The sequence below is a fragment of the Orcinus orca genome, chromosome 20 (assembly GCF_937001465.1).
Source record: "Orcinus orca chromosome 20, mOrcOrc1.1, whole genome shotgun sequence".
In the NCBI taxonomy this organism is placed as follows: Eukaryota; Metazoa; Chordata; class Mammalia; order Artiodactyla; family Delphinidae; genus Orcinus; species Orcinus orca.
In genome coordinates, this window is record NC_064578.1 from 10,050,795 (window position 1) to 10,074,763 (window position 23,969).

Below are 23,969 nucleotides of genomic sequence, written 5' to 3' on the forward strand. Positions count from 1 at the left end.
TCCCAACGAGGCTCCAGGCTCCATGCAGACAGTGATCCTCAAGGTGGTTTCTGCTGGATCTCCTGCCCTAGCAGAGTACCTGCTAGGTACTCAGTATTTATTAAGCAGGTCAGTGCAGGAACAGAGGAAAGGATGCTTGAAGAAATATCTCTTAAGAGGGTGAAAGGAAAGGTGGCTGAAGGGAAAGTGGTAGTTCATTTTCCAGACCACAGCTTGAAAGATGCAAGTTAAAGGAAGGAAGTTTATAAAAGTAGGCAAAGATATATTCTGGAAGTCTTTACAAACTACTGTACATAAAATAGATAAGCAACAAGGATTTACTGTATAGCACAGGGAACTCTATTCAATATCTTGTAATAACTTATAATGGAAAATAATCTGAAATATATATGTATATATATATCTATGTATAACATACATACACCTGAAACTAACACACTATTGTAAATCAACTATACTTAAAAAAAAAATGCCTGCAATCTCTGGACATCTGAGAAACGGGTGGTAAATTTCCAATATCTAGCTTTAAAGCTTTCTTTTCACATCACATGGGAAATACTGGGGCAACCTTAAATGACACGCAAATCTTGACACTCAAAATTTTTTTTTAAATTTGAGAATTCAGACTGTCAGAAGACTCTCCTTTCCGAAAAACTTCCCAAGTTTCACCTAATCCGGTCTAAATCTATCACTTCAAACAACCAGATCTCCCATCCTCCAGCCCTTCAATTTTTCATCTTAATCAGTGATTTGGAGGAAATTGTTTCTTTGTTATGATGCTGTGCTAGCCAGACAACTTAATTCCTTTGTACCTTCTGATTTTGTGCTGGAGAATGAAAATACAGAACCAGTGGCTCTGGGACATCTCTGAATCCCCCCAGGAGCTGTGAGTGGAGCAGAGCCTGGGAATCAGCAGGGGTGAGACACACACATCACCTGAAAGCATGGCGGCAGCTGGGTGTTCCATCTGATTTCCTGTGTTGACATGCACAGGGCCGTAAGGATCATAGGTGGAACATGGATCATGTTATAAAGCAACGTCTCCCCTGGGGAGACCACAACAGCCAGCAGATGGATGGCCCCTCCCATTCATTCTCTATGACGCACCAGTGACTCTTCCAAACCCAAATCTGATCATGTCACCACCTTGGTCCTTTGGTGGCTCTCAGTCACACCCAGGTTGGAGTCCACACTCCCTGGGGCTGTTACATGAATGAATGAGAAGTAAACTTCTCTGTGTTACGGTAGTGTTATAGGAGCTCTCACAATTTAGCTTTGTAACTTGACTGCTCTGTTCCTCAGGTTTATCGTCTCCAAAATGGGGATAATAATAAGCTTGTTGAGAGGATTAGATGAGTGAATACATGTGAAGTAGCACAGGACTAGTAATATATATGTTTACAGTTATGATTGTTATCAGCCCTCCTCTAAATGAACGCTCCTGTTCCTTAAGAGAGAAGTGCAGGGACCATCCTGGTGCTCTTTATAGCAAACATCTTACCTTTTCACTTCCTGCACGTAGTCTGCGTTTCTGTCAAAGAGATGAGTCACGGAGTCTTTGATGGCTTCATGCTTGAAAGTAGAAGCTGTTCCAAAGACAGTCACGTTGGGGACAGTGGAGCACAGCTGAGCCACAGCTTGGCCCTGGGAGTGAAATACAACAGACAAGTCACACAAGAGAGCTACCATCCAGCAGCTAGTCTCACTGGGTGGGGAGCAGGATTTCTCAGCCTTGCCGCTGGCTGACCTTTTTGGGCTGGATTAGCCTTTGTGGCGGGGGGGTTGAACTGTGCATTGAGATGTTTAGCAGCATCCCTGGCCTCTACCTACTAGGTACCAGCAGCAAGCCCCCAGTTGTGATAGCCAGCAATGTCTCCAGACATTTCAAAATGTCCCCTGGGGACGAAATTTCCCTTGGTTGAGAACCACTGGTGCAGAGGAAGGTGAGCCAGCAAAACCCCAGTACCAAGACATAACTGTTATTTAACCATATCGACCTTCAGGCTCTCCATTTATAAATCAGCACTAATACTACCTACTCCCTAGGATCTTGGAGGATGTCTTAGTTTGGATTTCCCAGAAGCAGATTCTGAGGCAAGGATTTGAGAGTAAGTCCTTTATCTGGAATAGGATCGCAGAAAATACCAGGGTAGAAGGCAGCCAATAAAGGGTGTGTTTATCAAGTCAGTATCCGCCACGCTAACTGGAACTCAATCCCTCTGAGGAACTCCATGAGCAAGTGTAGAATACGCCCGGACATATCCAAACCAAGTGGTGAGGACGCTGGAGTATTTATCCACCAAATTTCTGTCTGATACCGGTTGAGGGTTGCTTCTGCAGCAGTGACTCTTAGGCACGTCTTTGTCCTCAGAGGCCAAACGTGCTTCCACAGCCAGTCAGGAGCCCTAAGTAAGCAACCTTCAGCACGTTGAGTGCAGAAAAGGTATGGTGTGGCTGGCAGCATCTGCTACAGGGGGCGTTAAATGAGGCAACAAGTAACATAGGTCCAGCACCTGGCACAAAACACGACACTTAATAGGTAATCAATCTTAATCATCTGTACCCCTTATTGGCTTATTACACCCAGGGCTGAGATGTCCAGGTGTATAAAGAAAATGCCATTGCATGAGGTTTAAACCTCGAATGGTCCAAGAGAAATCACAGATGTAGTTAGGAATGGTTAATCTTCCCATATCCTTTTTCAGTATCGTTAGAAGTTTAAGTCATTGGACAAAATACTGTGATCGTGTGCATTCAGAAACCTTCCAGTAAAACCCAGTTTGCTGCTAATTCAGATGCATCCTAAAACCAGGTACTGTCTCTCTGCAGTGTTCCATCTACCATCTTAAGAAGGCAGAAATTATTAAGGAGGGAAGTTATTCTACCAGAGGCATCTGTGATATGAATTACAGCCTCTCACTTTATTTACGTGTCTTCATGTTGGCAGACTCAATCAGGTTGGAAGGTCAATTTGTGGAAACGTGATTTTTCCCAACATTTGCTATTAGAGGCAATATTGAGAGAATCAGAGAATGTCAGAGTTGCAAGATCATCCAATTACCCCCTCCTTATTGTTTTATAGACCAGGGAGAGGGGACTCTGAAAGGTTAAGGTAACCCAGTTCTTCAGAGGCAGACCTGAGATTCAAAGCAAGGTCTCCTGACTTCCAGCTACTGCCATTTTCTATTATGCCATGCGTGCTGTCTACTTATTTTGGCATTTAAAGCTAAGCAGACTTTTAAGTTGCTGCCTAAAATAGACACATTACTGACACACTCACTTGGAGGTCAATATTTCAGAACATGGGCGTGAACCTGAGACTCCAGACAGGCTATAGTTCTCTGTTCTAAGAAGAGCTTTGGTATTTGGTTAAATTTTTTATCCCCTGATTTTGAAGAACAAAAAAAGGGACTCTCCTTCCTAGTGAGTGTAAATATCATCAACCACCATGACGATCCTCAAAAATTCGACAGGGCTTGAGCTAACCTTGTTAGTTCTGGCGTGGGAGCTTAGAACTGGTTCTCATAGCCATGTGGCCCCTCCTCTGTCCTTAAGCAAACCTGACGTTTATCCACTCAACTCCTTTTCAAATTCCTACTATGTGCTACCTCATCACACTGTGCTGTAGTTGCTGGAGCAGCAGAGATGCCTGATACATCTTAATCTCTATCTCTAGTCCCACCGAGTCCCAGACTTGTGTACTGAAGTACCATTTTGGCATCTGTCTTCACCTGGCTCTCCAGAAACCACACATCAAATTCAACTCATCCAAAACGTAACTCATGGCTATCTCCAAGTGAGTTACTCCTCATATTAGCTTGCTAGGGCTGCCAGAACAAAGTACCGCAAACTGGGCAGCTTAAAAACCAGAACTTTATTGTTTCACAGTTCTGGAGGCTAGAGGTCTGAAATCAAGGTATCAGCAGGGTTGGCTCCTTCTAATGGCTGTGAGGGAGGGATCTGATCCAGGCGTCCCTCCCTGGCTTGTAGGTGGTGGTGTTCTCCCTAGGTCTCTTCGCATTGGTCTTTCCTCTATGCCAATCTGCGTCCACATTTCCCATTCTTGTAAGGACACCAGTTATATTGGATTAGCACTCACCCTCATGACCTCATTTAACTTGACCTCTGTGAAGACCCTACCTCCAAATAAGGGCCTGTTTTGAGGTGCTGGGGTTTAGGATTTCAACTTATGAATTGGATGGGGGTGGGGGGACACAATTCAACCCATAACACTCCTCTCACTGCATTTGCTGCCTCGGTGGATGGAACTGCACCACTCACTCATCGCTAAAGCCAGGAATCTGGGGGTCATCCTGGACCCCTCTTCCTCCCTCTTCCCACATCCAATTAGCACCTTTGTTGTTTCCACTCAACATCTCTTGGGACTGTCACTTCCTCCCCTGGATTATGACAACACCTTTCTAACCGGCCTGGCTGTTTCCACGTGCACTTCAGAGTGATTTTTCTCAAACACAACACTGAGCATTTCATTATTTGTTTCAAAGCTTCCCAGTGCCTGTCATGGCCTTCAGAATGAAATGCACACCCTTTACTTGACGGCACAAGGCCAGCCCTCTGGGATCTGACCCAGTCTACCTCACTAACATGATTGCCCTCCACTTTTCCAATATCCACTCCCTAACACACAGACGTGAGCCATCACTGACATTGGTCATGACCCTCATCCCATAGCGTTCTCAGAATGAGCCTTCAACCTTATTTTACTGAGGAAGGAGCTGAGGTTTACGGAGGTTAGGGACCTGGGTCAAGGTCATTAGGGTACGATGTGGTAGACCTTGATGTGCTGTACTCACCAGCTGAGTGACCTTGAGGAAAGTATCAGCTCCTCTGACCACTTGTCTTAATATGCATTATACACAATACTATATGAACACGAAGATTGTTGTGGGATTATATGACATTATGCATCCACGGGCTTGGAATAGTGAATGTTTAATAAACACTTGCTATCATTGCTACTGGGACTCCTGTTACTTTTTTCTTCACATTATTATGGCGATATCAGCCGTGGAAGCATGTCCACTGCCTACTCTCCAGAACATCTCATGCTGTTTTGCAGCAGTGCTGGTTTTCCCACACACCTTCCCCTTCCTGTCATGGCCTGGCCTTCCAGTGTCTTCTGCAGATCACAGCCACTCCCCCTGAGGCATATTGTCTTCTAGAAATCTTTCCCAGCATCCCAGGCAGAGTCTCTTGCCTCTTGTTGTGCCCCCATTGACCTTCCTCCAGGACAGTGGCCACCGCGGCCTGCGGGGGCTGCTCCCTGACCCGTCTGTGAGCTCCAGGGGGTCAGAGACGGTGCCGCACGTGGCTCCAGACCCCAGCGCGGAGGGCAGAGTCTGGCACGGAGCAGATGTTTGGTAAACCTTGTTGAACAGATGCGTGAGAAACGAGAGGGGTTTGGTGTAATGGGGAAGCCCCTCGTCATTTCGCAGATTTCTACGTTCTTTAGCTTTGCAGAGTGGGAATAAAGCATAGGTTTAATGAGCATATCTAGTCTCTGGCCCAAGCAGAATTTTACCATTTCCGTTTTAAAGAGAAAGATACATGTGGTAGTAAAATGAAATGATACAAGTAACTGGGTTACTTACATATTTAAATTATTATGTAATATATATGAACATTATATGTGATATATAATACATAAATGTATTATATATTATAATTATAGTTGGCCCTCCATATGCATGGATTCTGCATCCGTGGAGTCAACCAACCATGGTTCGAAAATAGTCAGGAAAAAAAAAATTCCAGAAAGTTCCCTAAAGCAAAACTTTAATTTGCCACATGCTGGCAACTATTTATGTAGAATTTACATTGTATTAGGTATTATAAGTGATCTTGAGATGATTTAAAGTACACGGGAGGATGTGCATAGGTTGTATGTAAATACTACACCAAGGACTTGAGCGTCCTTGGATTTTGGTATCTGTGGGGGGAAGGGGGTGGTCTTGGGCACTACCACCCTGTGGGTACCGAGGGACAACTGTATATATAATTAGAACAATTATGTATATATAATTAGAGTAACCTGTGATGTGCATTGTATGTATATATGTACAATTAGTATTATATATGCATATATAATAATACCTAGCATATAGTATTCCATTCGCACTATATAATTAGTATAATAATAAATTAATATTATTATATGTGCATATGTAATATACATGCACATATAACTAGCATAATATACAAGTAGTATATGTAATATTATATTATAATTCGTATTATTATATAAATAATGATGGGTAGTAAACACGAGTTCAGCACATATCTATTTACAGCATCCCTACCGCCTCTTTTAGTTCTTAAATAATTCACTCAGGCAGTGAGAGGCCCTTGCAAGATCCTCAGTGATTTCTAAAGTGAATAATGCTCAGCATTCTGTATTTAAGCAGAGAAGTGCCGTCCCTCACGTTTATAGAAAATCTGTACCCTCCGTCCTCCAAGTCCCAAGGTGAATGTAAGATCAGCATCTAAGTTAGCCTCATTTCTCCCACGTGCCTAGCAAATAGCATGGACTCAGTAAATACTTGTGGAAGAAGGAGTGAATTTTCAATAAAAAGGATTCTGCAATTTACCTGCAGACCCAGAACATAAAATGAACAAGACAATCCAGTCTCCCAGCAACAGCAGTAAATGGAGATTTGCATGTATTTGTTTTTTGTTTGTTTGTTTGTTTTTTGCGGTACGCGGGCCTCTCACTGTTGTGGCCTCTCCCGTTGCAGAGCACAGGCTCCGGATGCGCAGGCTCAGCAGCCATGGCTCACGGGCCTAACCGCTCCGCGGCATGTGAGATCTTCCCGGACCGGGGCACGAACCCGTGTCCCCTGCATCGGCAGGCGGACTCTCAACCACTGCACCACCAGGGAAGCCCTACTTGTTTTTAACTGATTTTCCCTTCCCTCTGTAGAATGTAAGAGCTCGGCAGCAAGGCTCTCCCTCCCTTCCCTGCATCTAGCAGTGTGGCAGTAACAGCATCTGTGGTTCCTGCCTCTCACCGTGTGCCAGGTACTGGGTGAAAGTGCTTCCTTACACCCTTAGACCACTTTTGGAATACATTTTTTTTGTTTCCCTTTTATACCTGAAAATGGGGATTCAGAGAGGGAAAGGAACCTGTCCAAGGTTATGTACCTTGTAAGTGATAAATCTGGGGTCAGACCAGCTGTGCCTGACTCCACGGCCACTCTGCTATTAGTCTTTTTGTCCATCCCACTAAGCACTCAAGTTGCTGACATGGAAATCTTAGAGAAAACCATGAGTCCTTGACATCAATATGGAAGGCTTCATCGATCCACTCCAGATAGCTTTGTCTCAGTTTAGATGGGTGAACAAATTTCAACCAACTCAGTCCTAATTCCAGGGCTGTTGGGGTCCCCTCAAGCAGAGCACAGACAGTAGGAAATGCAGGGCCAATAGTTAGAAGGGAGTTGTTTGGGGGTCCCTGAAATTTGACTCTTATCAATAGACTGGCAGTTCAAAGCAAGATCCTATTCCAGAAAAGCTGGGCACAGTAGACAAACAATTAGAGGAGCAGATACATTTATATAAAAGACTTAGTACACTGTCTGGTACATACTCAGTACTCATTAACTGGCAGCTTATAACACGACTGCTCTGGAATTAGGACTGAGACTGGTCGAAATTCTGGTTACCCACTAAGTGGGAATTCAGGATAGATGCTCCTATCAGGGCACTGAGATTCAGGCTTCAGCCATCAGAGACTCAAGTAAACAGGAGACAAAGAAAGGATGGCTTAAAAGGGCCTCTATGAGACTTCCCTGGTGGTCCAGCGGTTGGGACTCCGTGTTCCCAATGCAGGGGCCTGGGTTCCATCCCTGGTCAGGGAACTAGATCCTGCCTGCATGCCACAACTAAGATCCCACGTGCCGCATCTAAGACCCAGAGCAGCCAAATAAATAAATAAATATTAAAAAAAAAAAGGACCTCTATGATACAGATATTCTCTACCTCCTCAGCCTTGTTTGTCATCATATACCAGAACTCTAGCTTTGGAAGGACTGAGCATATGGAAAAATGCTTAGTCCTTCCTAAATGCCACCCCCTCTCACCACAGGACATTGGCACACATGCAGGTTTCACGGCCTGCAGCCCTCTCCCTTGTCTTTTCTCCTGGTTGATTCCTAGTCATCCTTATCATCTCAGTCTCTCTGTCACTTCATTGTCATTCATTCCATCATTATAGGGCTATTTCATGACTGCCGCAAATAGATTAGACACTATGAGAGGTCCTGGAAAGATAAAGGTGAACAAGTTATAGACAGTCCCTATCATTTTGGAGCTTGCATTCCCCTAGAGGCAACAGATATTTAGAAAATAAATATACTATTAAAAGTACAGTCATACACCTAAACCAATAGGGTGAGAATGCCAATTCCAACCACTGAACCACTGGGATAAAACCCCATTGGTGCGCTGCAGTCTTGCAAATATGCAGAAAATAAGGGGCATGCACTCAAGTGCATGTGGACGATGTGTTGGGGAGAGAGACTAGATGAAACGGGAACTTGAACTTGATGATCCCCGTGGTCGCTCCAGTTCCACGATTTCTAGGTCACACGGGCTGGTTCTTAGCTGGTCTAAAGAAAATCTATTTGAAAAGCCTCCCAAAGAGAATGAGAGTTTACACATTTCCCTACATTTACTGAAAAATGGAATTTTCGATTGAGAACTTGACCATTTCCGAAATCACTTATAAAAAAAATTAGGTTTACCTCTCCCAAGAGCTGTTTTCACATTTAAACAGCTCCTAGAAACCACAAACCATTCTAGCAATCAAAGAATGTAAGAGAATGAGCTTGGGGATATCTAGAGAAGACGCCTGGAGGAAATGGTGAGGTCAGGTTGTTTTCCTCCAAAGAACTGTCAGTTTACTTTTTCATCTTCATCAAGGCAGAGAGGCCCTTGGACTAGGAGAGCTAAATGAATGTTATCACAAAATCTAGTACATTGGCTACCTGAGCCCTCCGTATGCCTTTCTTATGACAATACAAACTCCCATGCTGGGATTCAGACACAGGTTTAGAAATTTTTCTTTTTCCCCAGATCAGTGCTGTCATTTGCCTGCTCAACAATTCAGTTGACTCAATTGTTGTAAGAGGGGGAAGTTCACATGCCACTGTGTGGGCCGATCCACGTGACCCGCCACCAAAGGCATCAAAGAACATTCCATGTTTTCCTCTAGCACACTCTCAGAATCAGTCAGCGCCTCTTTTTCTTTATCTCGTTTGTCGCTGCAAAACTCTTGAACCACGCATGACGCTCTGTGTAACATGCATGTGCGGAGACTCTCAACAGTGAGAAGCTTCAGGGGACGGTGACTGAGGGAGGAGAGAGAGAAGGAGGAAAAAAGTGAAGATTGATTGAGACTGGCATTCTTCAATTGCTCAAGGTGTAAGTGTGGATTTTTTTTTTTAATCCAAAAAAGCCGTAGACACATTTTTTGGGAAGCCTTGGCAGATAATATCTTCCATTGATTGATTTTATCTATTATACAGCTCAGTGCTTCTCCATATGAGCTGCCAGCACCAGCAGCGTCACCTCCTCTGGAGACCTGTTAGACATGCAGGTTCTCAGGCCCCACCCCAGACCTGAAGAATCAGAACCTCTGGGGGTGGAGCCCGGTACTCGGAGTTCAAGCCTTCCAGCAGACCCTGATGCAGCTCAAGCTGAGAAACCACTGATGTAGTTCATCCTTCATGGCGCCACTCCACTCCCCGCGATGCAGAGGCTGAGGCCCCTGGGATGCTCAGACTCTCTTAATATCACATGTTTTATTTCAAACCAGGGTGGGGTCTGGTTATTAGTATATATTTTATAAGCTCCCTGGGTAATTCAAACGTGCAGCCTCTGCTGAGAGCCAGCGCTCTAAAAATTTCCTTCTTCTAATTTGGTCAGTTATGGCCTTGACCATAATCCACTTCCTCCTTTCTGAGTCGAGGTTGACATCAGAGCCTATGGGTTTAGTACGTGGGATCCCGTAGGTGAGGGTATGACTAACAGTCTTCTGTGAATCAGAGATGCAGGAAGAGAAAATAATCCCCCACCCTTGATAGCAGGATCGGAAGCTCTGGATGCCTGGAGACATTCAGCCTCCCTGCTCCCAGGGCCTCGGCGAGGCTGCGGAACACCCAGGTTTCCCAGCCATTCTCAGCTCTGCCCACCAGTTGTCTGCAAGGTGAATATTTAAACTTTTCCTCTGCTCAGGCTGCACCAAGCTCACTGCAGAGGCTCTCAGGTGAGAAGCGGTAGGGCTAGGTGGTGAAGAGTATAGATTTATTTATCCAGTGTCATCTGCACAGAACTTCCTGTGTGCTGGGCAGGGTTCTCCACGCTCTGCAAATACCAGCTCATTCGATCTGCATCCCGACCTCCATGAAGAGGGTGCTCTTTCATCCATGTTTTCCAGAAGAATGAACTGAGGCACAGAGAAGTTATGTAACCGCCCAAAGTCATACAGCAACAACAGAAACTAGATTTGAAACAACATCCCCTGGCTCTAGGGTCCACAATCTTAACCACTGCCTCAAGCTACAGAACAGTAGAGGGTCTGGAGACTAAGAGAAGAGACGGAAGGGGAACCATCTCTTACTGGCCAGTTGCTCTTCGTCAAGCACTGTGCCAGACACCTTACATATATCTCATTTTATCCTGCCAACATCATACTCCCATCATGAAGACAGGCTCAGAAATGAAGGCTCAGAAAGATCAAGGTTATCCTGCTGGTCATTGGAAACCGAGGCTCAGAAAAGCTGAGTACTAGCAGTGGGAACTGATGGGATTTAAACCCGAGTCTCCTTGTCACTAAGCCCAAGTTCTCTGTTCTGACATCAAAACAATTAAATAGAAATGAGACCCATCCGAGGTTGTAGAGCAAGCTACAGCTCTCAGATGCCAGACCACTTACTGCCACGTAAGCTGGCTGAGTGGCAGATTCTTCTTCTCTAAGTCAGGGATGGTAACATCTACTCCACAAGGTCAAATGTGTGTCAAAGGAGGTAACACATGTGATGTGATTCACCAGAGACTCAGAGCAGGTGCTCAATAAGCAGGCTTCCAAGGCCACCTCTTCCAGGAAGCTTTCCTGGATATCCCCAGAGGAGTTAATATCTCCTGCTTTGCCCTAAAACTCACACATATCATTTCTCAACCATCTTTCACACCGTGCTGGGGTTCTTCTTCTCTCCTCTCTCCTCTTCCCTCCTCTTCCCTCCTCTTCCTCCTTCTCCATCTCTCTCTCCTCCTTTTTAAAAATCTCTTTCTTTTGTGTCTCCCACTAGCCTGTCAGCTCCTTAAGGGGAGGACCACATCTTATTTGCCTTTATCCACAGCAGTGGGTCCCCCTACGTAGGTCTCAGTAGCTATGTGTTGAATGGATGAAGTAGCAGAAATGACAGAAGTTTGATGAGCAAAGAGCCAGGTAGTCAAAGAGGACTCACAGTGTCAGAGGGCGACTGAGGGCTGGGACTGGGTATATGTGCCCTTTCTAGAAGGGGAGGCTTGGAAGGAAGGTCCAGCAGCTTCTTTGCTTTATCCCTTGCTTGGATGCAGACAAGGTCTGCTCCACATTCCTTGGGCAGTTACAACGTTACATCAATGATGGGGAGGGGACGGGAAATGTATGTGCTCACCAAGAGTAAGTATTTTCTTGTTTTTCCCTTCCACTATAGACACGGAGCGGGGAGAAGGGTCAGATGTGGGTAATAACTAAGGGAAGAATATAGAAAGAATGTTGGGATGAATCAGGTTTGGGCATAGAAATATATTTCTCAAAGAGCCCCCAGAGACTAATTACAGTTAGATGTTGGTACTGGGTCCTCCTAAGGCAGTTTGCAGGCGCTCCCAAGCTGGGCTGGGGTGGGCGTCTGCCCTGCTTTTGCCCCTCCCACCCATGCAACCTATTGGCAGAGTCCTGCTTCCAAGAATCTGGCCACCTGGGGGGACAGAGGGACATGTTCATGAAGGGATTTGGTCAGAACGAGTCCCACGGCCCATCATGAGCCCAGCTCCCCACTTGGTGCCTAAAACACTTGGTCTCAGCACAGCTGGGTTTCATAAGGACAGGTCATCACCGAGCACGACAGGCAGCTTTGGGACAGAGGGTAGGAGGGAGGTGACTTTCGCATTCCCAAAGTTTCTCCTAGGACATGGTCCCGTGAGCACTGGGGCCTCCTGGGGTGATGGGCCGGTGACAGCTCAGCCTTCTGCTCTGGCCGAGAGGGTAGACAGTCTGGTTTCACTTCATGGAATGTTTGAGGGTCAAAGAACATGGCCCATTTTTGTTGGAGAGGCAGCTCCAAGACAGGGGCGGGAGAGCAGCTCAGGTGGGGTCTCAGGAAATAGCCTGTAGGGGACCCCTCTTTCAGAAGACCAAAGCAGCCTGGCCCCAGCAGAGCCTCGGACAGACAGGAGTAGAGAAACTGAGTCCTTACCCTCCTTCCACCGTTTCAGCCCCTCATACCTTGAGTTGCTCATATGAACAGGAAGGGCCTGTTCATATGAACAGAGCACAGCATCTCTGGGGGTCCCACACAAGACAGCTCAACATACAGGGAGAGGAGAATATGGACTTTTCATAAAAATCGAGGTGTGACTGATACAGAAAAAGGCTGTACATACTCAATGAATACATCTTGATGAGTTTTAAGCTAAGTACACACCCACGAACACATCACCATAAACTCAACCATCACCTCTAAAGTTCTTCCTTCCCTCTATTTTTTTTTTATTTTTTGGTGATGAAATTTGACGTAAATCTTCCCTCTTCATAAGTTTGTAAGTATTGTTAGCTCTGGGCACTGTGCTGTACAGTGGATCTGGAAGACTTAATCATCCTGTATAACTAAACTCTGCCCCTTTGACTAGCACCTCCCCCATTCTCCACCCTGCCCCCAGCCCCTTGTAACCACCATCCTACTCCCTGCTTCTATTGAGTTTGACTATTTTAGATTCCTGATAGAAGCGAGATCAGGCAGTGTTTGTTCTTCTGTGTCTGGCTTATTTTACTTAGTGTACTGTCCTCCAAGTTCATCCGTGTTGTAGCAAAGGGCAGGATTTCCTTCTTTTTTCTTAAGGCAGAATATTTCATCACCTATACCACATTCTGTTCAGCCATTCACCTGTCAATGGACATTTAGGTTGTTTCGATGTCTTGGCTATTGTAAGTAATGCTGCAATGAACATAGGGGTACAGATATCTCCTCAAGATCTTGATTTCAGTTCATTTATGTATACCCAGAAGTGCGATTGCTAGATCATATGGTAGTGAAATTTTTAATTTTTTGAGGAAACTCCATACTGTTTTCCACCGCGGCTACAACAATTTACATTCCCACCAACAGTGTACAAGGATTCCCTTTTCTCCACCTTCCTTTTTTAAAAAAATTTAATTTATTTACCTTTTGGCTGCATTGGGTCTTCGTTGCTACGCGTGGGCTTTCTCTAGTTGCAGCAAGCAGGGGCTACTCTTCATTGCGGTGCACGGGCTTCTCATCGTGGTGGCTACTCTTGTTGTGGAGCACGGGCTCTAGGCATGGGGGCTTCAGTAGTTGTGGCACACGGGCTCAGTGGTTGTGGCTTGCAGGCTCTAGAGCCCAGGCTTAGTAGCTGTGGTGCACGGGCTTAGTTGCTCCGCGGCATGTGGGATCTTCCTAGACCAGGGATCGAACCTGTGTCGCTTGCACTGGCAGGCGGATTCTTAACCACTGCACCACCAGGGAAGCCCCTCTCCACCTTCTTGCCGACACTCGTTATCTTTTGTCTTTTTGATAATAACCATCCAACAGGTGTGAGGTCTTATCTCATTGCGGTTTTGATTTGAATTTCCCTGATGGTCAGTAATGTTGAGCATCTTTTGAGTCGGGCAAACCTGAATTGGAAACCTCGCTACCCCACGGATGGGCTGTGTGACTTTGGAAAGATATTTCACCTCTCTGCGTCTCAGTGGTCTCATTTATAAAATGGAGAAAGGGCTAAGGACGCCAAAGTGTTGAAGTTCACATGCAGACAGACTAGAGTACTCAGTCCAGTGCCAGGCAGAGAGCAGAAGCCCAGTAAATTTTAGGGCCCTTCTGCAATTCTTACCCTCAAGAACGTGCATGCTGTGTTACGAACTTCCGCCTCCTGGTTCCAGGTCAAGCAGCTTTTCCCCAGGTGCTCTGGGACTTAATGATTGTCAACTGCAGGGCAGGGAGCCGAGGTAGAAGGGTTCAATTCAGGGTCACCACTCCCCTCTCCCCTACCTCCCGGCAGGCACAGCTGTGAGTCTTGGCAACCAGAGTGTGGGCATGTGTATTGTAAATATTTTAAGTTTTCTCTGTATCATATGATGTTTTGACATCTTAAGAACCTTTCTGGCTGGGGAGAGACAGTCCCTCCCTGGGCTCACCAATTCAGTAACAAAGGGCTCCCCCGGGAGCGACTGGCAATCTGTGACGCACAAACTAAGTAATCCAGAGCCCTCCCTCCTCCATCTGGTCCGTTCACTCCTGGAGGCAACACCCTTCTGCCTTATCCCTCCCAGGGCCGGGTACCAGGCATGTAGAGACGGTCCCTATAGCCCAACCACCACTGAAATTATTCAGAATCGCCAATCCTCAGCTGTCTGTCCACCCTGCCCTGCCTTGCCTTTCCCACAGAAACCCCAATAAAGGTCAGAGCCTAAGTACCGCCCCCAGCTCCTGTCTTGTGCCTGCTGAGCGCCCTGGCTTCCTTCCCAGGTGGCCCTACATGGTGTGCCTCCTGCCTCTAGGGCTGCAGAGTATAATACCCTTCGTTTTCCTGAGCCTTCCTCTGTCCCCTCCTGTGGCCGCATCTGACTGACTGTCTCAGAAAGGAATACAAAACAGCATCCCTCGCGTTTGCCCCAGGGGTTGAGTGCTTTTGTGCAGTGTACAGCCCACCCAACTGCACATGGTAACTCTGCTAACCAGCCCTCGTGGGAATCATACTCAGTCTGTGTCTTTCATCGGGACTATTTTCCAACAGAGACCACGGGTGGCCACAGGACAAGCCAGAGCCCAGAGCCTCCCACACTGCCTAAGAACTGGACTCCAGGAACCACGTGGCTGGAATCTTGGCCAGGGAGCCAGTCCAGGTTACCAGGTGGCAAAGGCCCCTTCCCAGGACTGTAAATCGTGGTGGGTCAGAGCCACTTCCAGGCTGGCTGCCTTCCATGCGGTGAACCTGGATATGTTTCCTGGATGATTACTTTTGCACAGTGGGATGCCGGATGCACGTTTCCAGCCAAATTACAACTTGTACTCACAGTTTGGAGCTGTGGTTTTGATAAATGCGTCTATTTCAACCAAAAACTTGTTAGGTAGGCTGAGCGTATAATTTACCATCTAAATTGGGATACGCTTTGAGAGCGGGGTGGTGGGATGCTATTATTAACTTTGCTCACTCAACACGCATAAAGTAGAAGTGCCCTGGGCAGACTGAGCGCCCACACCTATTACTGTGTGGCCACCCTAATATCAAGTCACGGAAAGGAACAAATAGGGTGGCTGGGAGAGGAGGGCAAACGGACAGGCATCCGTGAGACTTGGATTTTGACCCTTGATCTACCACTCACCACATGGGGGGCTATAGCCCAGTTATTCTCAACTGGCAGCCTGATCTCTAACGTTGGGATGATAATACCTACCTATATGTGCTAAACAGACACGGAGAGAGAAAGCTCCGCATGGCGCCAAGCACCGAGCAGGGGCTCAGGCAGTACAAGCTCACTTCCTTGCCCTTCTACTGCACTGTCTGCACCATAACCACGGGGATCTGTGAAGCCGACGTGTAACGGTGCCTGGCAGGCAGCAAGTTTCCCTGCTTGGGATGGTGACTCACAGCTCAGCAGTCTGGCTTCGCGCCTTCTGCTGAGTGACCCTGTTTGTTGCGGGTACCTCGTTAATCAGGCCTCTTGACAGAACCAAGAGCCTGACCTTGGTTTCAGCACCCTTCGGATATGATCGACAACTTCATAGGAAATGCCCTGCCCTGGCTACAAAACACTCAGACTCTCAAATCCCTGCTCCCCCTGCCAGCTCTCAGGGATCAGACATCTGGACCCTTTCTGTAATTTCAAATCCCTCGGCTGAGGTTCTGAACCAGGCTGTGGTGCAGAGCCCATCCCAGCTGGAGGGTGGCATGGGATGCTTCACATGCGGTCCTGTAGGGAGCAGAAGTGTGGCGTCTCCAGAGAAGAATTCCCACGGGGATGTTTAGCCCCGTCTGCTCGACCTTTTCTACCTCACCATCCTCAGACCTGCTCTCTTTAAGAAAAGAGCAGCTCACTTCCCAAATCTTTGTCCTGCGTTTCAAAGGTCACTGACTTTCTTTGTAAAGGCAACAAGTGTACAGTTATTTCACTCTTAATATTATTTATCAAGCCATCTCCCTTGGTTAGACACTGACACCACCAGCTCCAACACCATGCCTTGAATCACCTCTTTATCTGGAGCCCCTGGCACAGCAACAGGCGTGCAGAAAGTGTTCATAAAATGTGGTAATGGATGAATGAATGAATGAAAATCTCTTCGCATTTTTTTCCTCCTTTGACACTTCTCAGTAAGGGAATACCCTGTTCCTTTTGTGGTATCCTTTTCCTGTCCCATAAATTTTACATGTTTATTTATTGTTCTATTCAGTGAAAATGTATGTGCCATGGACATAAATCAGTGCCATGCACTGACTCTGGACACAGATCACCTGTGGGGTACCCCTGACCACACTCACTAGCCATCTGGAATTGCGCAAGTCCCGTGAGTGCTCAGAACCCGAATCTCTCATGCATGTGTGGTAGTGGTGTCCTCCTCAAGGCAGGTGTGAGGAGTGAAGGCTGTGACCCTGTAAGGGGCTGGGCATCCTGTCTGGCACCAGCTAGTATGGTAGTTAAGGACTTCGTCTCCTATTTCTGCAGCATCTCCGACCAGGCAGCGACACATTGGGACAAGAAGGCAGCAACCTGAGGAGCTTTGGAGACTTTAAGAGCTAAAAATCTTCCTGAATCATTCGCTCCATCCTCCTACCTGGTGTAGGAAGCCTAACCCAGCTCCCTCCTGTATATTTCCAGGATGAAAACTCATGAAATGGAGACAGAGGTTCATTACCTCCCAAGTTAGCCCGTTCTATCTGGGGGCAACTGTGATGGCTCTGAAGGGTTTATTTGTATTGTTCTGGGTGGTCCCCCTGTAGAGTTTGCTCCTAGGAGGTATGACACACTAAGCAATAGACTTGTGTGTCTCACACTCCTTCTTACTACTCTGTTGAGAGTTCCAAGATTGCTCCCGCACCCTGAGTCTTCTTTTTTCCAGCCCGACCATGTTCAATCTGTTTAACCCTTCTTTTTGGCAGATGAAACTATGGTCCAGTGGACAATGGCCTGTAGGGTGAAAATCCTCTTCAGTGTGGCAAAGTGGGACCATCTCCCTCCAGTTGAGCACTAGCAGTTCTAGATATTTCTGTGTTTGCAGCCTACTTTCATAAAACAGAATTTTGAGTAGTATACTTGAATGGATCAAAAAGATCAAGATAACGCTAAAAAGGTAGGGAGGATGACATGGCTATTCACAACCACAGCACAGCAATATCTCATAGTCTCCGTAAGGGCAATGACGGTCATTCCACCGTTTCCTTGGTTTCACCAGCTGACTCAAGTGGCCTGACCAGGCTCTTTTCACATGTATGCATGAGACAAATTTCTTTCATGGCCCAGTAAATAGGAGATCTTCCTTAGGCAACAGGTTCAATTTAAGCTGCTCCTGTCACTCACAGCAAGTCGTGTCACGTGCTGTGGTGAATGTCAGAGCTCTCTTGTGTCCACACTCTGATGGGTACAGGATATGTAGCCTCAGCTGCAGCAAAATTCAACTGTACACACGGGTGGCTCACTGCCAAGGTCTCAGGTGTGTCACTGGTCCAGCAGTAGGACAGCACCATCAAGGGCTGCAGGTTTACACGAGGGAAGCCTGGGGGACAACGGGAGCAGGGGAACGTTTGGCTTTTGGCCCCCTGCCGCCTCTCCAGCACCCACGGCTTCTGGCCACTAAATATTTACAGGCTGCAGTCAACGAAAGAGCTCATACAAGTACAGCACTCACAGGCCCAGAGTTTCCTAACCGCTTCCTCATTCCCAAAAAGCTCTGGAAAAGACCGAAGCTATTACTTCCTGAAGCATAGCACAAGCTGATCACATTAGTAAGCTCTCTCGACAGATGAGAGAATGCAGTTGCACGTTGTGCAGTGGAAGGTCTACTCTGATCTTTACTGAGCTCTTTAAAAAATATATTACTATAAAGCAACACATGTTCGTGTCCCTTGTAAAGAATGAAACGGGGAAGATACAGAAAATGATAAACGTGTCAACCATCGTGCCATACCTCAGAGATAAAGACACTACATACTTTGGCTCTTTTTGTTCCAGTAGTTTTCTGACACGTATAGATCAATATTTGGTTGTCCACAGAGTTGGAATCACACCAAATAACCCACTATGTACCCTGATTATTTTTTTTCTTTCTAAGCTTACATTGTGAACACGTTCATGGGTTGTGAAACATTCTTTAACATCATTATTTCGAATGGCTGGGGAATATTCTGTTGTGTGATATACTATAATTCCTTTTACCGAATCCCTATCTTAGAGGAAATTATAATGCTGTACTATTATATGCCATATTTCAGTGAACATCTTTGAGCGTAGATCTTTGACTGTAAGTTTCAGGCGGCAGGGTCTAAATCTGTTTTATCTGCTACTGAGTATTTTGTGTCTAGCACATTGTTAGACAGACAATAGATGCTCAATGTTTGAATACGGACTGGCCGCCTGTTTGACTGTCTCCTTGATTATTTCTTTTTATTTATTTATTTATTTATTTTACATCTTTATTGGAGTATAATTGCTTTACAATGGTGTGTTAGTTTCTGCTTTATAACAAAGTGAATCAGTTATACATATACATATGTTCCCATATCTCTTCCCTCTTGCGTCCCCCTCCCTCCCACCCTCCCTATCCCACCCCTCTAGGTGGTCACAAAGCACTGAGATGATCTCCCTGTGCTATGCGGCTGCTTCCCACCATCTATCCATTTTACGTTTGGTAGTGTATACATGTCCATGCCAGACATTGCCAGTAGGTAGGGTTACATCCTGTATTTTATATGGCAACCCTACCAGTATAAATTATAAGGTCAAACAGCTTAGTATAGTTCTAAAGAGAAGATCTGGGAGGCAACACAGGAATTCCAGACCTTGTGGTCCACAGACTGATAAAGTAGAGCCTGCCGATGGTCATTTTGGCTTTGAAGAATACATGTTGGTATTGGGAAATCAAACATGGCTCCTGACTTAATAGCTTGCAAGCTATCTTAAGGAATGAAATGGTGTCTACGTGTGGTTCAAATTTGATAACATACTCATCTGTTAATTCCACATACTTAATAAATGTATCCTTCTCTGTGTAATCAAGAACCTCACTATCATTGCACAGATGCTGTCTGCCTGGAACAGGTGAAGTTCATCAATTTAATTTGATCCAACAATTGTCCAGCACCCACTCCACATGGACCCTGTGCTATGTGCTAGAAGCAGAGAGATGCCCAAGACCCACTCTGACCTCAAGATGTAGACAGGAAGACCCGAGGACAACTGTAGCATGCTAGTGTCTGGCATGTGGAGGTGGGTGATGGGTGGATGGTTGGATGGATGGATGAATGGATGAATGCAGTCTGGTGAAGGCATTATCAGTAATACAACTGTGAAACATTCTTTAACATCATTATTTTGAATGGTTAGGAAATATTCACAATGTTGAGGGTGTAGAGATGAAAGGGCAAGAAAGGCTTCCAAAGGGAAGTGACATTTAAATGATGAATAGGAATTTTCCAGGAGGAGAAATAAGAGGAGCTAGCAAAGGCTGCAGGGTTGAAACGTGCGTGGTTGCAAGGGGAAGATGGACAGATGGGCATGGCTGGAGATGACGAGGTGGGTGGGCAGGAAATGATGGGGAGGGATGCTTGAGTTCATCTTTGGCTGGTCATGAATAACTTGTTCAGAAGGTTTGGGCTTCCCCCAAACTACACCCTCGGATAAAGATTCGTGTGCATATGGTTTATTTGGAAATTGATCCCAGGAAGTAAGATGAAGGAGTACGGTAGTTAAGTCAGGAGAGGAAGGAAAGCCTAGGAACCTATTAAAACGGCTCACCGCAGTGAACAGCTGGAGCGCGTCTCTAGTGGGGACCTTCTGAGGAGCCATGTAGGACACACCTGCTGATTCTCCCACCTGGGGGAGGAAGCTCAGGTATTTATCCCCGCAAGTCCTGTCACTCATTTGCTGAGGATGCTTCTGGGGGGCGTGAACTCCCAGACACTTCCACCTTGCCCCAAGCAAGGGCGAGGTTGCAAACCAGAAAAAATGACCTCAGGCAGAGAGTTGCAGGAATCTGCTGGCCTGAACTGGGACCATGCTGACCTCAGAGATGGAGGGGGTGGGTATGGCTGGGCAGCCGGGGCGTCTGCTGCAAAGCCTAGTGGGTAACAGGTTAGATCTCAGCGAGGCAACTCTGATTAGACAAGAATAATCCTCTTCCAATGAGTTAATACCATCAGCAATTCCTGCCTCGGGTGTTCGCCGTTTCCTTAAGCCTGCAGTGGACTTCTTTCTTGCTTTTCACATAATTACCACCTTGTTTCTGCTTAAATGTCACCCACTCGGTGAGGTCATCTTTGATGATTCAATCTGCAGTGTGTCTTCCTCCCTGTTTATTCTCTATGATAGCATCTTGATCCTTTCCGTGTATATATCCTGTAATAGATATGCATATGCATATATATGTATATGTATGTCTGTGTGTGTATATACATAATATGTCTATACGTGCATATATTTGTTTGATCTTTGGCTGTGTGCCTATCTCCCTTATTTACCACTGTATTCTAGACATCTAGCATGCTGCCTGGCACATAGTACGTGCTTAATAAAGGTCTGTTGGGTGAAGGAATAGGGTCCCCCACCTGCCTCATGTACTTTCTGGCAGAGGAAGTCTCCTCTCCTGTCTCCTCCCTTGTCCTGGGGCTGCGGGGCTGGGGAAGAGCCCTGAGCAGCATGGGGCAGGGGGTTAGTGGCAGTAAAGTTGCCCTCTGCTTCGCCCTGGGAAGGGGAGTCCCAGTCTTGGCATTGAGCACGTAGCCACTTTCTCATCACGGGGATGGGCTCTAGAGAACAGGGCTCCTTTCAGTCACTTCTCTTGGGGCTTAAAATATTTGCCCTCCTTAATGCATTCCTGCCTGGATGCATCTCTTAATCATCTCAAATCCAGGAGTTCAGCCTCACTAGTGTAATTAGTTCCCTGAAAGGTTTAGAACTTTTTGTGGGAGGGCTCAGGGGCCCCTGGGAAGGAAGGATTGCCAGATAAAATCTGTATTTTGCTAAATCTGGCAACCCTACTGGGATTGACCTTCTGTTACGGCTCCGGAGAACGGGGGGAGGAGGGTACCCACCCGTCTAAGCTGGCCTGGTGCATAGCACCACCAACTCCCCTGCCCGCCACCGCCCCACAAGCTTCACTACTGCTCTTCCACTGCCCGCCTGGCTCCTCAGAGGCCAGTGTGACCCCACACACCATTGGAAAAGACAGCTTGTAGCAAGGTCGCTTCAATGTTCCAAAAATAGCTGAGTAGGCAGAAAGCCTGAGCAGATGGATCCCGCCATCTCCTTCCTCGTTTCCTGACCTGCCTTCGTGGTTTAAAACACGGGCTTTGAGAAGGGCCCATCTGAGCGTGAATTCTGTCTCCATCTTTGCCAGCCACGTGGCTTCGGGTCATGAGCTTCGCTTCCGCAAGCCTCCATGTCCTGAATCTCAAAGTGGCTTGATGATAATGGTATATACTACCTGGAGTGGCTTGATGATAATGGTGTATACTACATGGGGTTGGTGTAAGCACACGTAAAATAATGAGAGCAAGGCACTTGGCACCATGGTTTTAAAAAATTAAGCAACACATACATTCCCATGCTTAAATCCATATATATACATATGTATTTCACAGAATTTGAAAAATTGGAATTTTACAATTAAATTTTTAAAAAATTGCTACTAGGTATTATCTTAGACCTCATTCATCCATCAGTTTTATCTATTCAAAGAGTTATGAATAAAATTCAAATAGTTGTGCCAAGAGTACGGAAAGGGGGAAGAGTCTCGTGAAGCCGCCCTCACGCGCAGGCGGATCAGGGACCACATGATGCAGCCCTGTCTTCCTTCCTCACTTGTCATTGCCTACCGGGTACTTGCAACTCCATACTTCCCTTGGGCTTTTGTGCTGTGTTTCCTGGCAACCTGAAAAACTATTTGTCCGTGAGAATTCTGCTGACATATCATCCCTCCCCCATAAAGAATTAGCCCCTCTTTCTCCCAAATGCTTCCAGTGCTTTTATTAGTGCAGACTCCAAACTCTAGTTCATGTATGCAGTTGCTTATCTGTCTCCTCCAGAGACTGAGGAGTCTTCCCGAGGCCTTACGCATCTTCGTCTCCACAAAATGGGCATCTGTATATCTTGCTCTGTGTCAACAGACCCTCAGGTTTATTCAGCCCCAGGAAGAGTTTTCAGAGTCTCCCCTTGGAAAAGAGTGACCAGCCTGATTTTGAAAGGCCTTGATAGCGTCCCCCGATGGACAGTCTTGGGTACCACTACTGCTTTCCAAAAAAGTGGAGTCCAGACTTGTCCTTGAACTACTTGGGACTCTTATTTTGACACCTCATCCCAACCCTAGGCTGAGCCCAAGACTGTTACCTCCCAAGGAAGCAGCCTCCAGGCTCTACCAGTCACCAAGCAAGTCGTCTCCTTGTCAGAACAATGAAGCTCCAGCTCTAAAAAGCATGGTGTTCAGGAGACAGGCCGATGGCCCGATGGGACTTGCTGTCAGCTCGCTGACATTCACGGCATCCCTGTACACCTGGCACAGTGTGACTGTGGCCCGGACATCTATCAGAGAGAACAGGAGGCAGCCGTGTGCCCCTCCACTGCCCCCAAGACCACCACCGTTGGTGGGGGTGACAATCTGTCAAGGAGGGAATAAAAAGGGCGCCGCCGACTGACGTCAGAGCTACATATGCGCATTTAGAAGTGCTCGGGGAAATATGTCATTGTCATGCAGGAGGGCTTTGAGTTAACGGTTAACTTTTAAATCCATCTAGCTCACTCCAGGTTTGAGACTGAAGTTATCGCAAACCCAATTTAACCTGAGGATGGACAGGGCAGAAAAAAAGTGCAAAAACAAGAGTGCCTATGTAATTCGAATATCTGTCTCCTTAAATCCATGCCGGACGGTCTAACATCATTGCCGGTAGTACAGTTAAAAATAGCGGAGTGGGTGTCATGTGCTGTGTTGACTACTCGTATACATTAAATGAGTTTTCTCATTTTACAAACGAGAAGAATGAGACTTGGAAAAGTTAAGAAATGTGCCCCAGGTTGTACAATCAGCAAATAGAGGGCCAGGATTTGAACCCACGTCTGCCAAGGCCAGAGGGCTAACCTAACCTAACCACATGAGGAGACATATTCCTTCCTAAGTGGCTGTGTATTTGGTCAGAACCTCCCGTCTGTATGTTTTCTGACGCACACAAAACTGAATGCCTGCTCCAGGTGGAGGAACAGGATGTGAATGCCAGACAGATTTTACGGACACAAAGTAAGCAATGAACCCGAGGAGGATAAACAGCATCCTTAGTGTGTCCAAGTACTCCTCGTGGGTTGTTTCTCTTGTCGCTTTACACTAAAGTGTGTTCCTGACATTCTCGGACCACAAACTTCCTCCTCTATCAAGAAGTCAGCCCTTCCACCAGCTGGACACGTGGCCCGAGAGGCTGGGCATGAGAAAAGCTCAAAAGTGGAAGAGTTCACAGCTGTGAGATTTTGAAAATAA

At 46.4% G+C, this 23,969-nt stretch overlaps 1 protein-coding gene and 1 long non-coding RNA gene across 2 annotated transcripts in view; one reads left to right on the top strand and one right to left on the bottom strand.

Annotated features, from left to right (window-relative positions):
* Window positions 1-23,969, top strand: part of LOC125962758 (uncharacterized) — a 238,612-nt gene that overhangs the window by 183,961 nt on the left and 30,682 nt on the right. The gene's annotated exons all lie outside the window — the stretch shown is intronic.
* The window catches only part of VAT1L (vesicle amine transport 1 like), a 146,330-nt gene that overhangs the window by 82,361 nt on the left and 40,000 nt on the right, over window positions 1-23,969 (bottom strand). Inside the window, exon 4 of the mRNA XM_004280123.2 lies at window positions 1,502-1,644. Within this exon, the coding sequence (XP_004280171.1) occupies window positions 1,502-1,644 (143 nt within the window). The remainder of the gene's footprint in view (window positions 1-1,501; window positions 1,645-23,969) is intronic.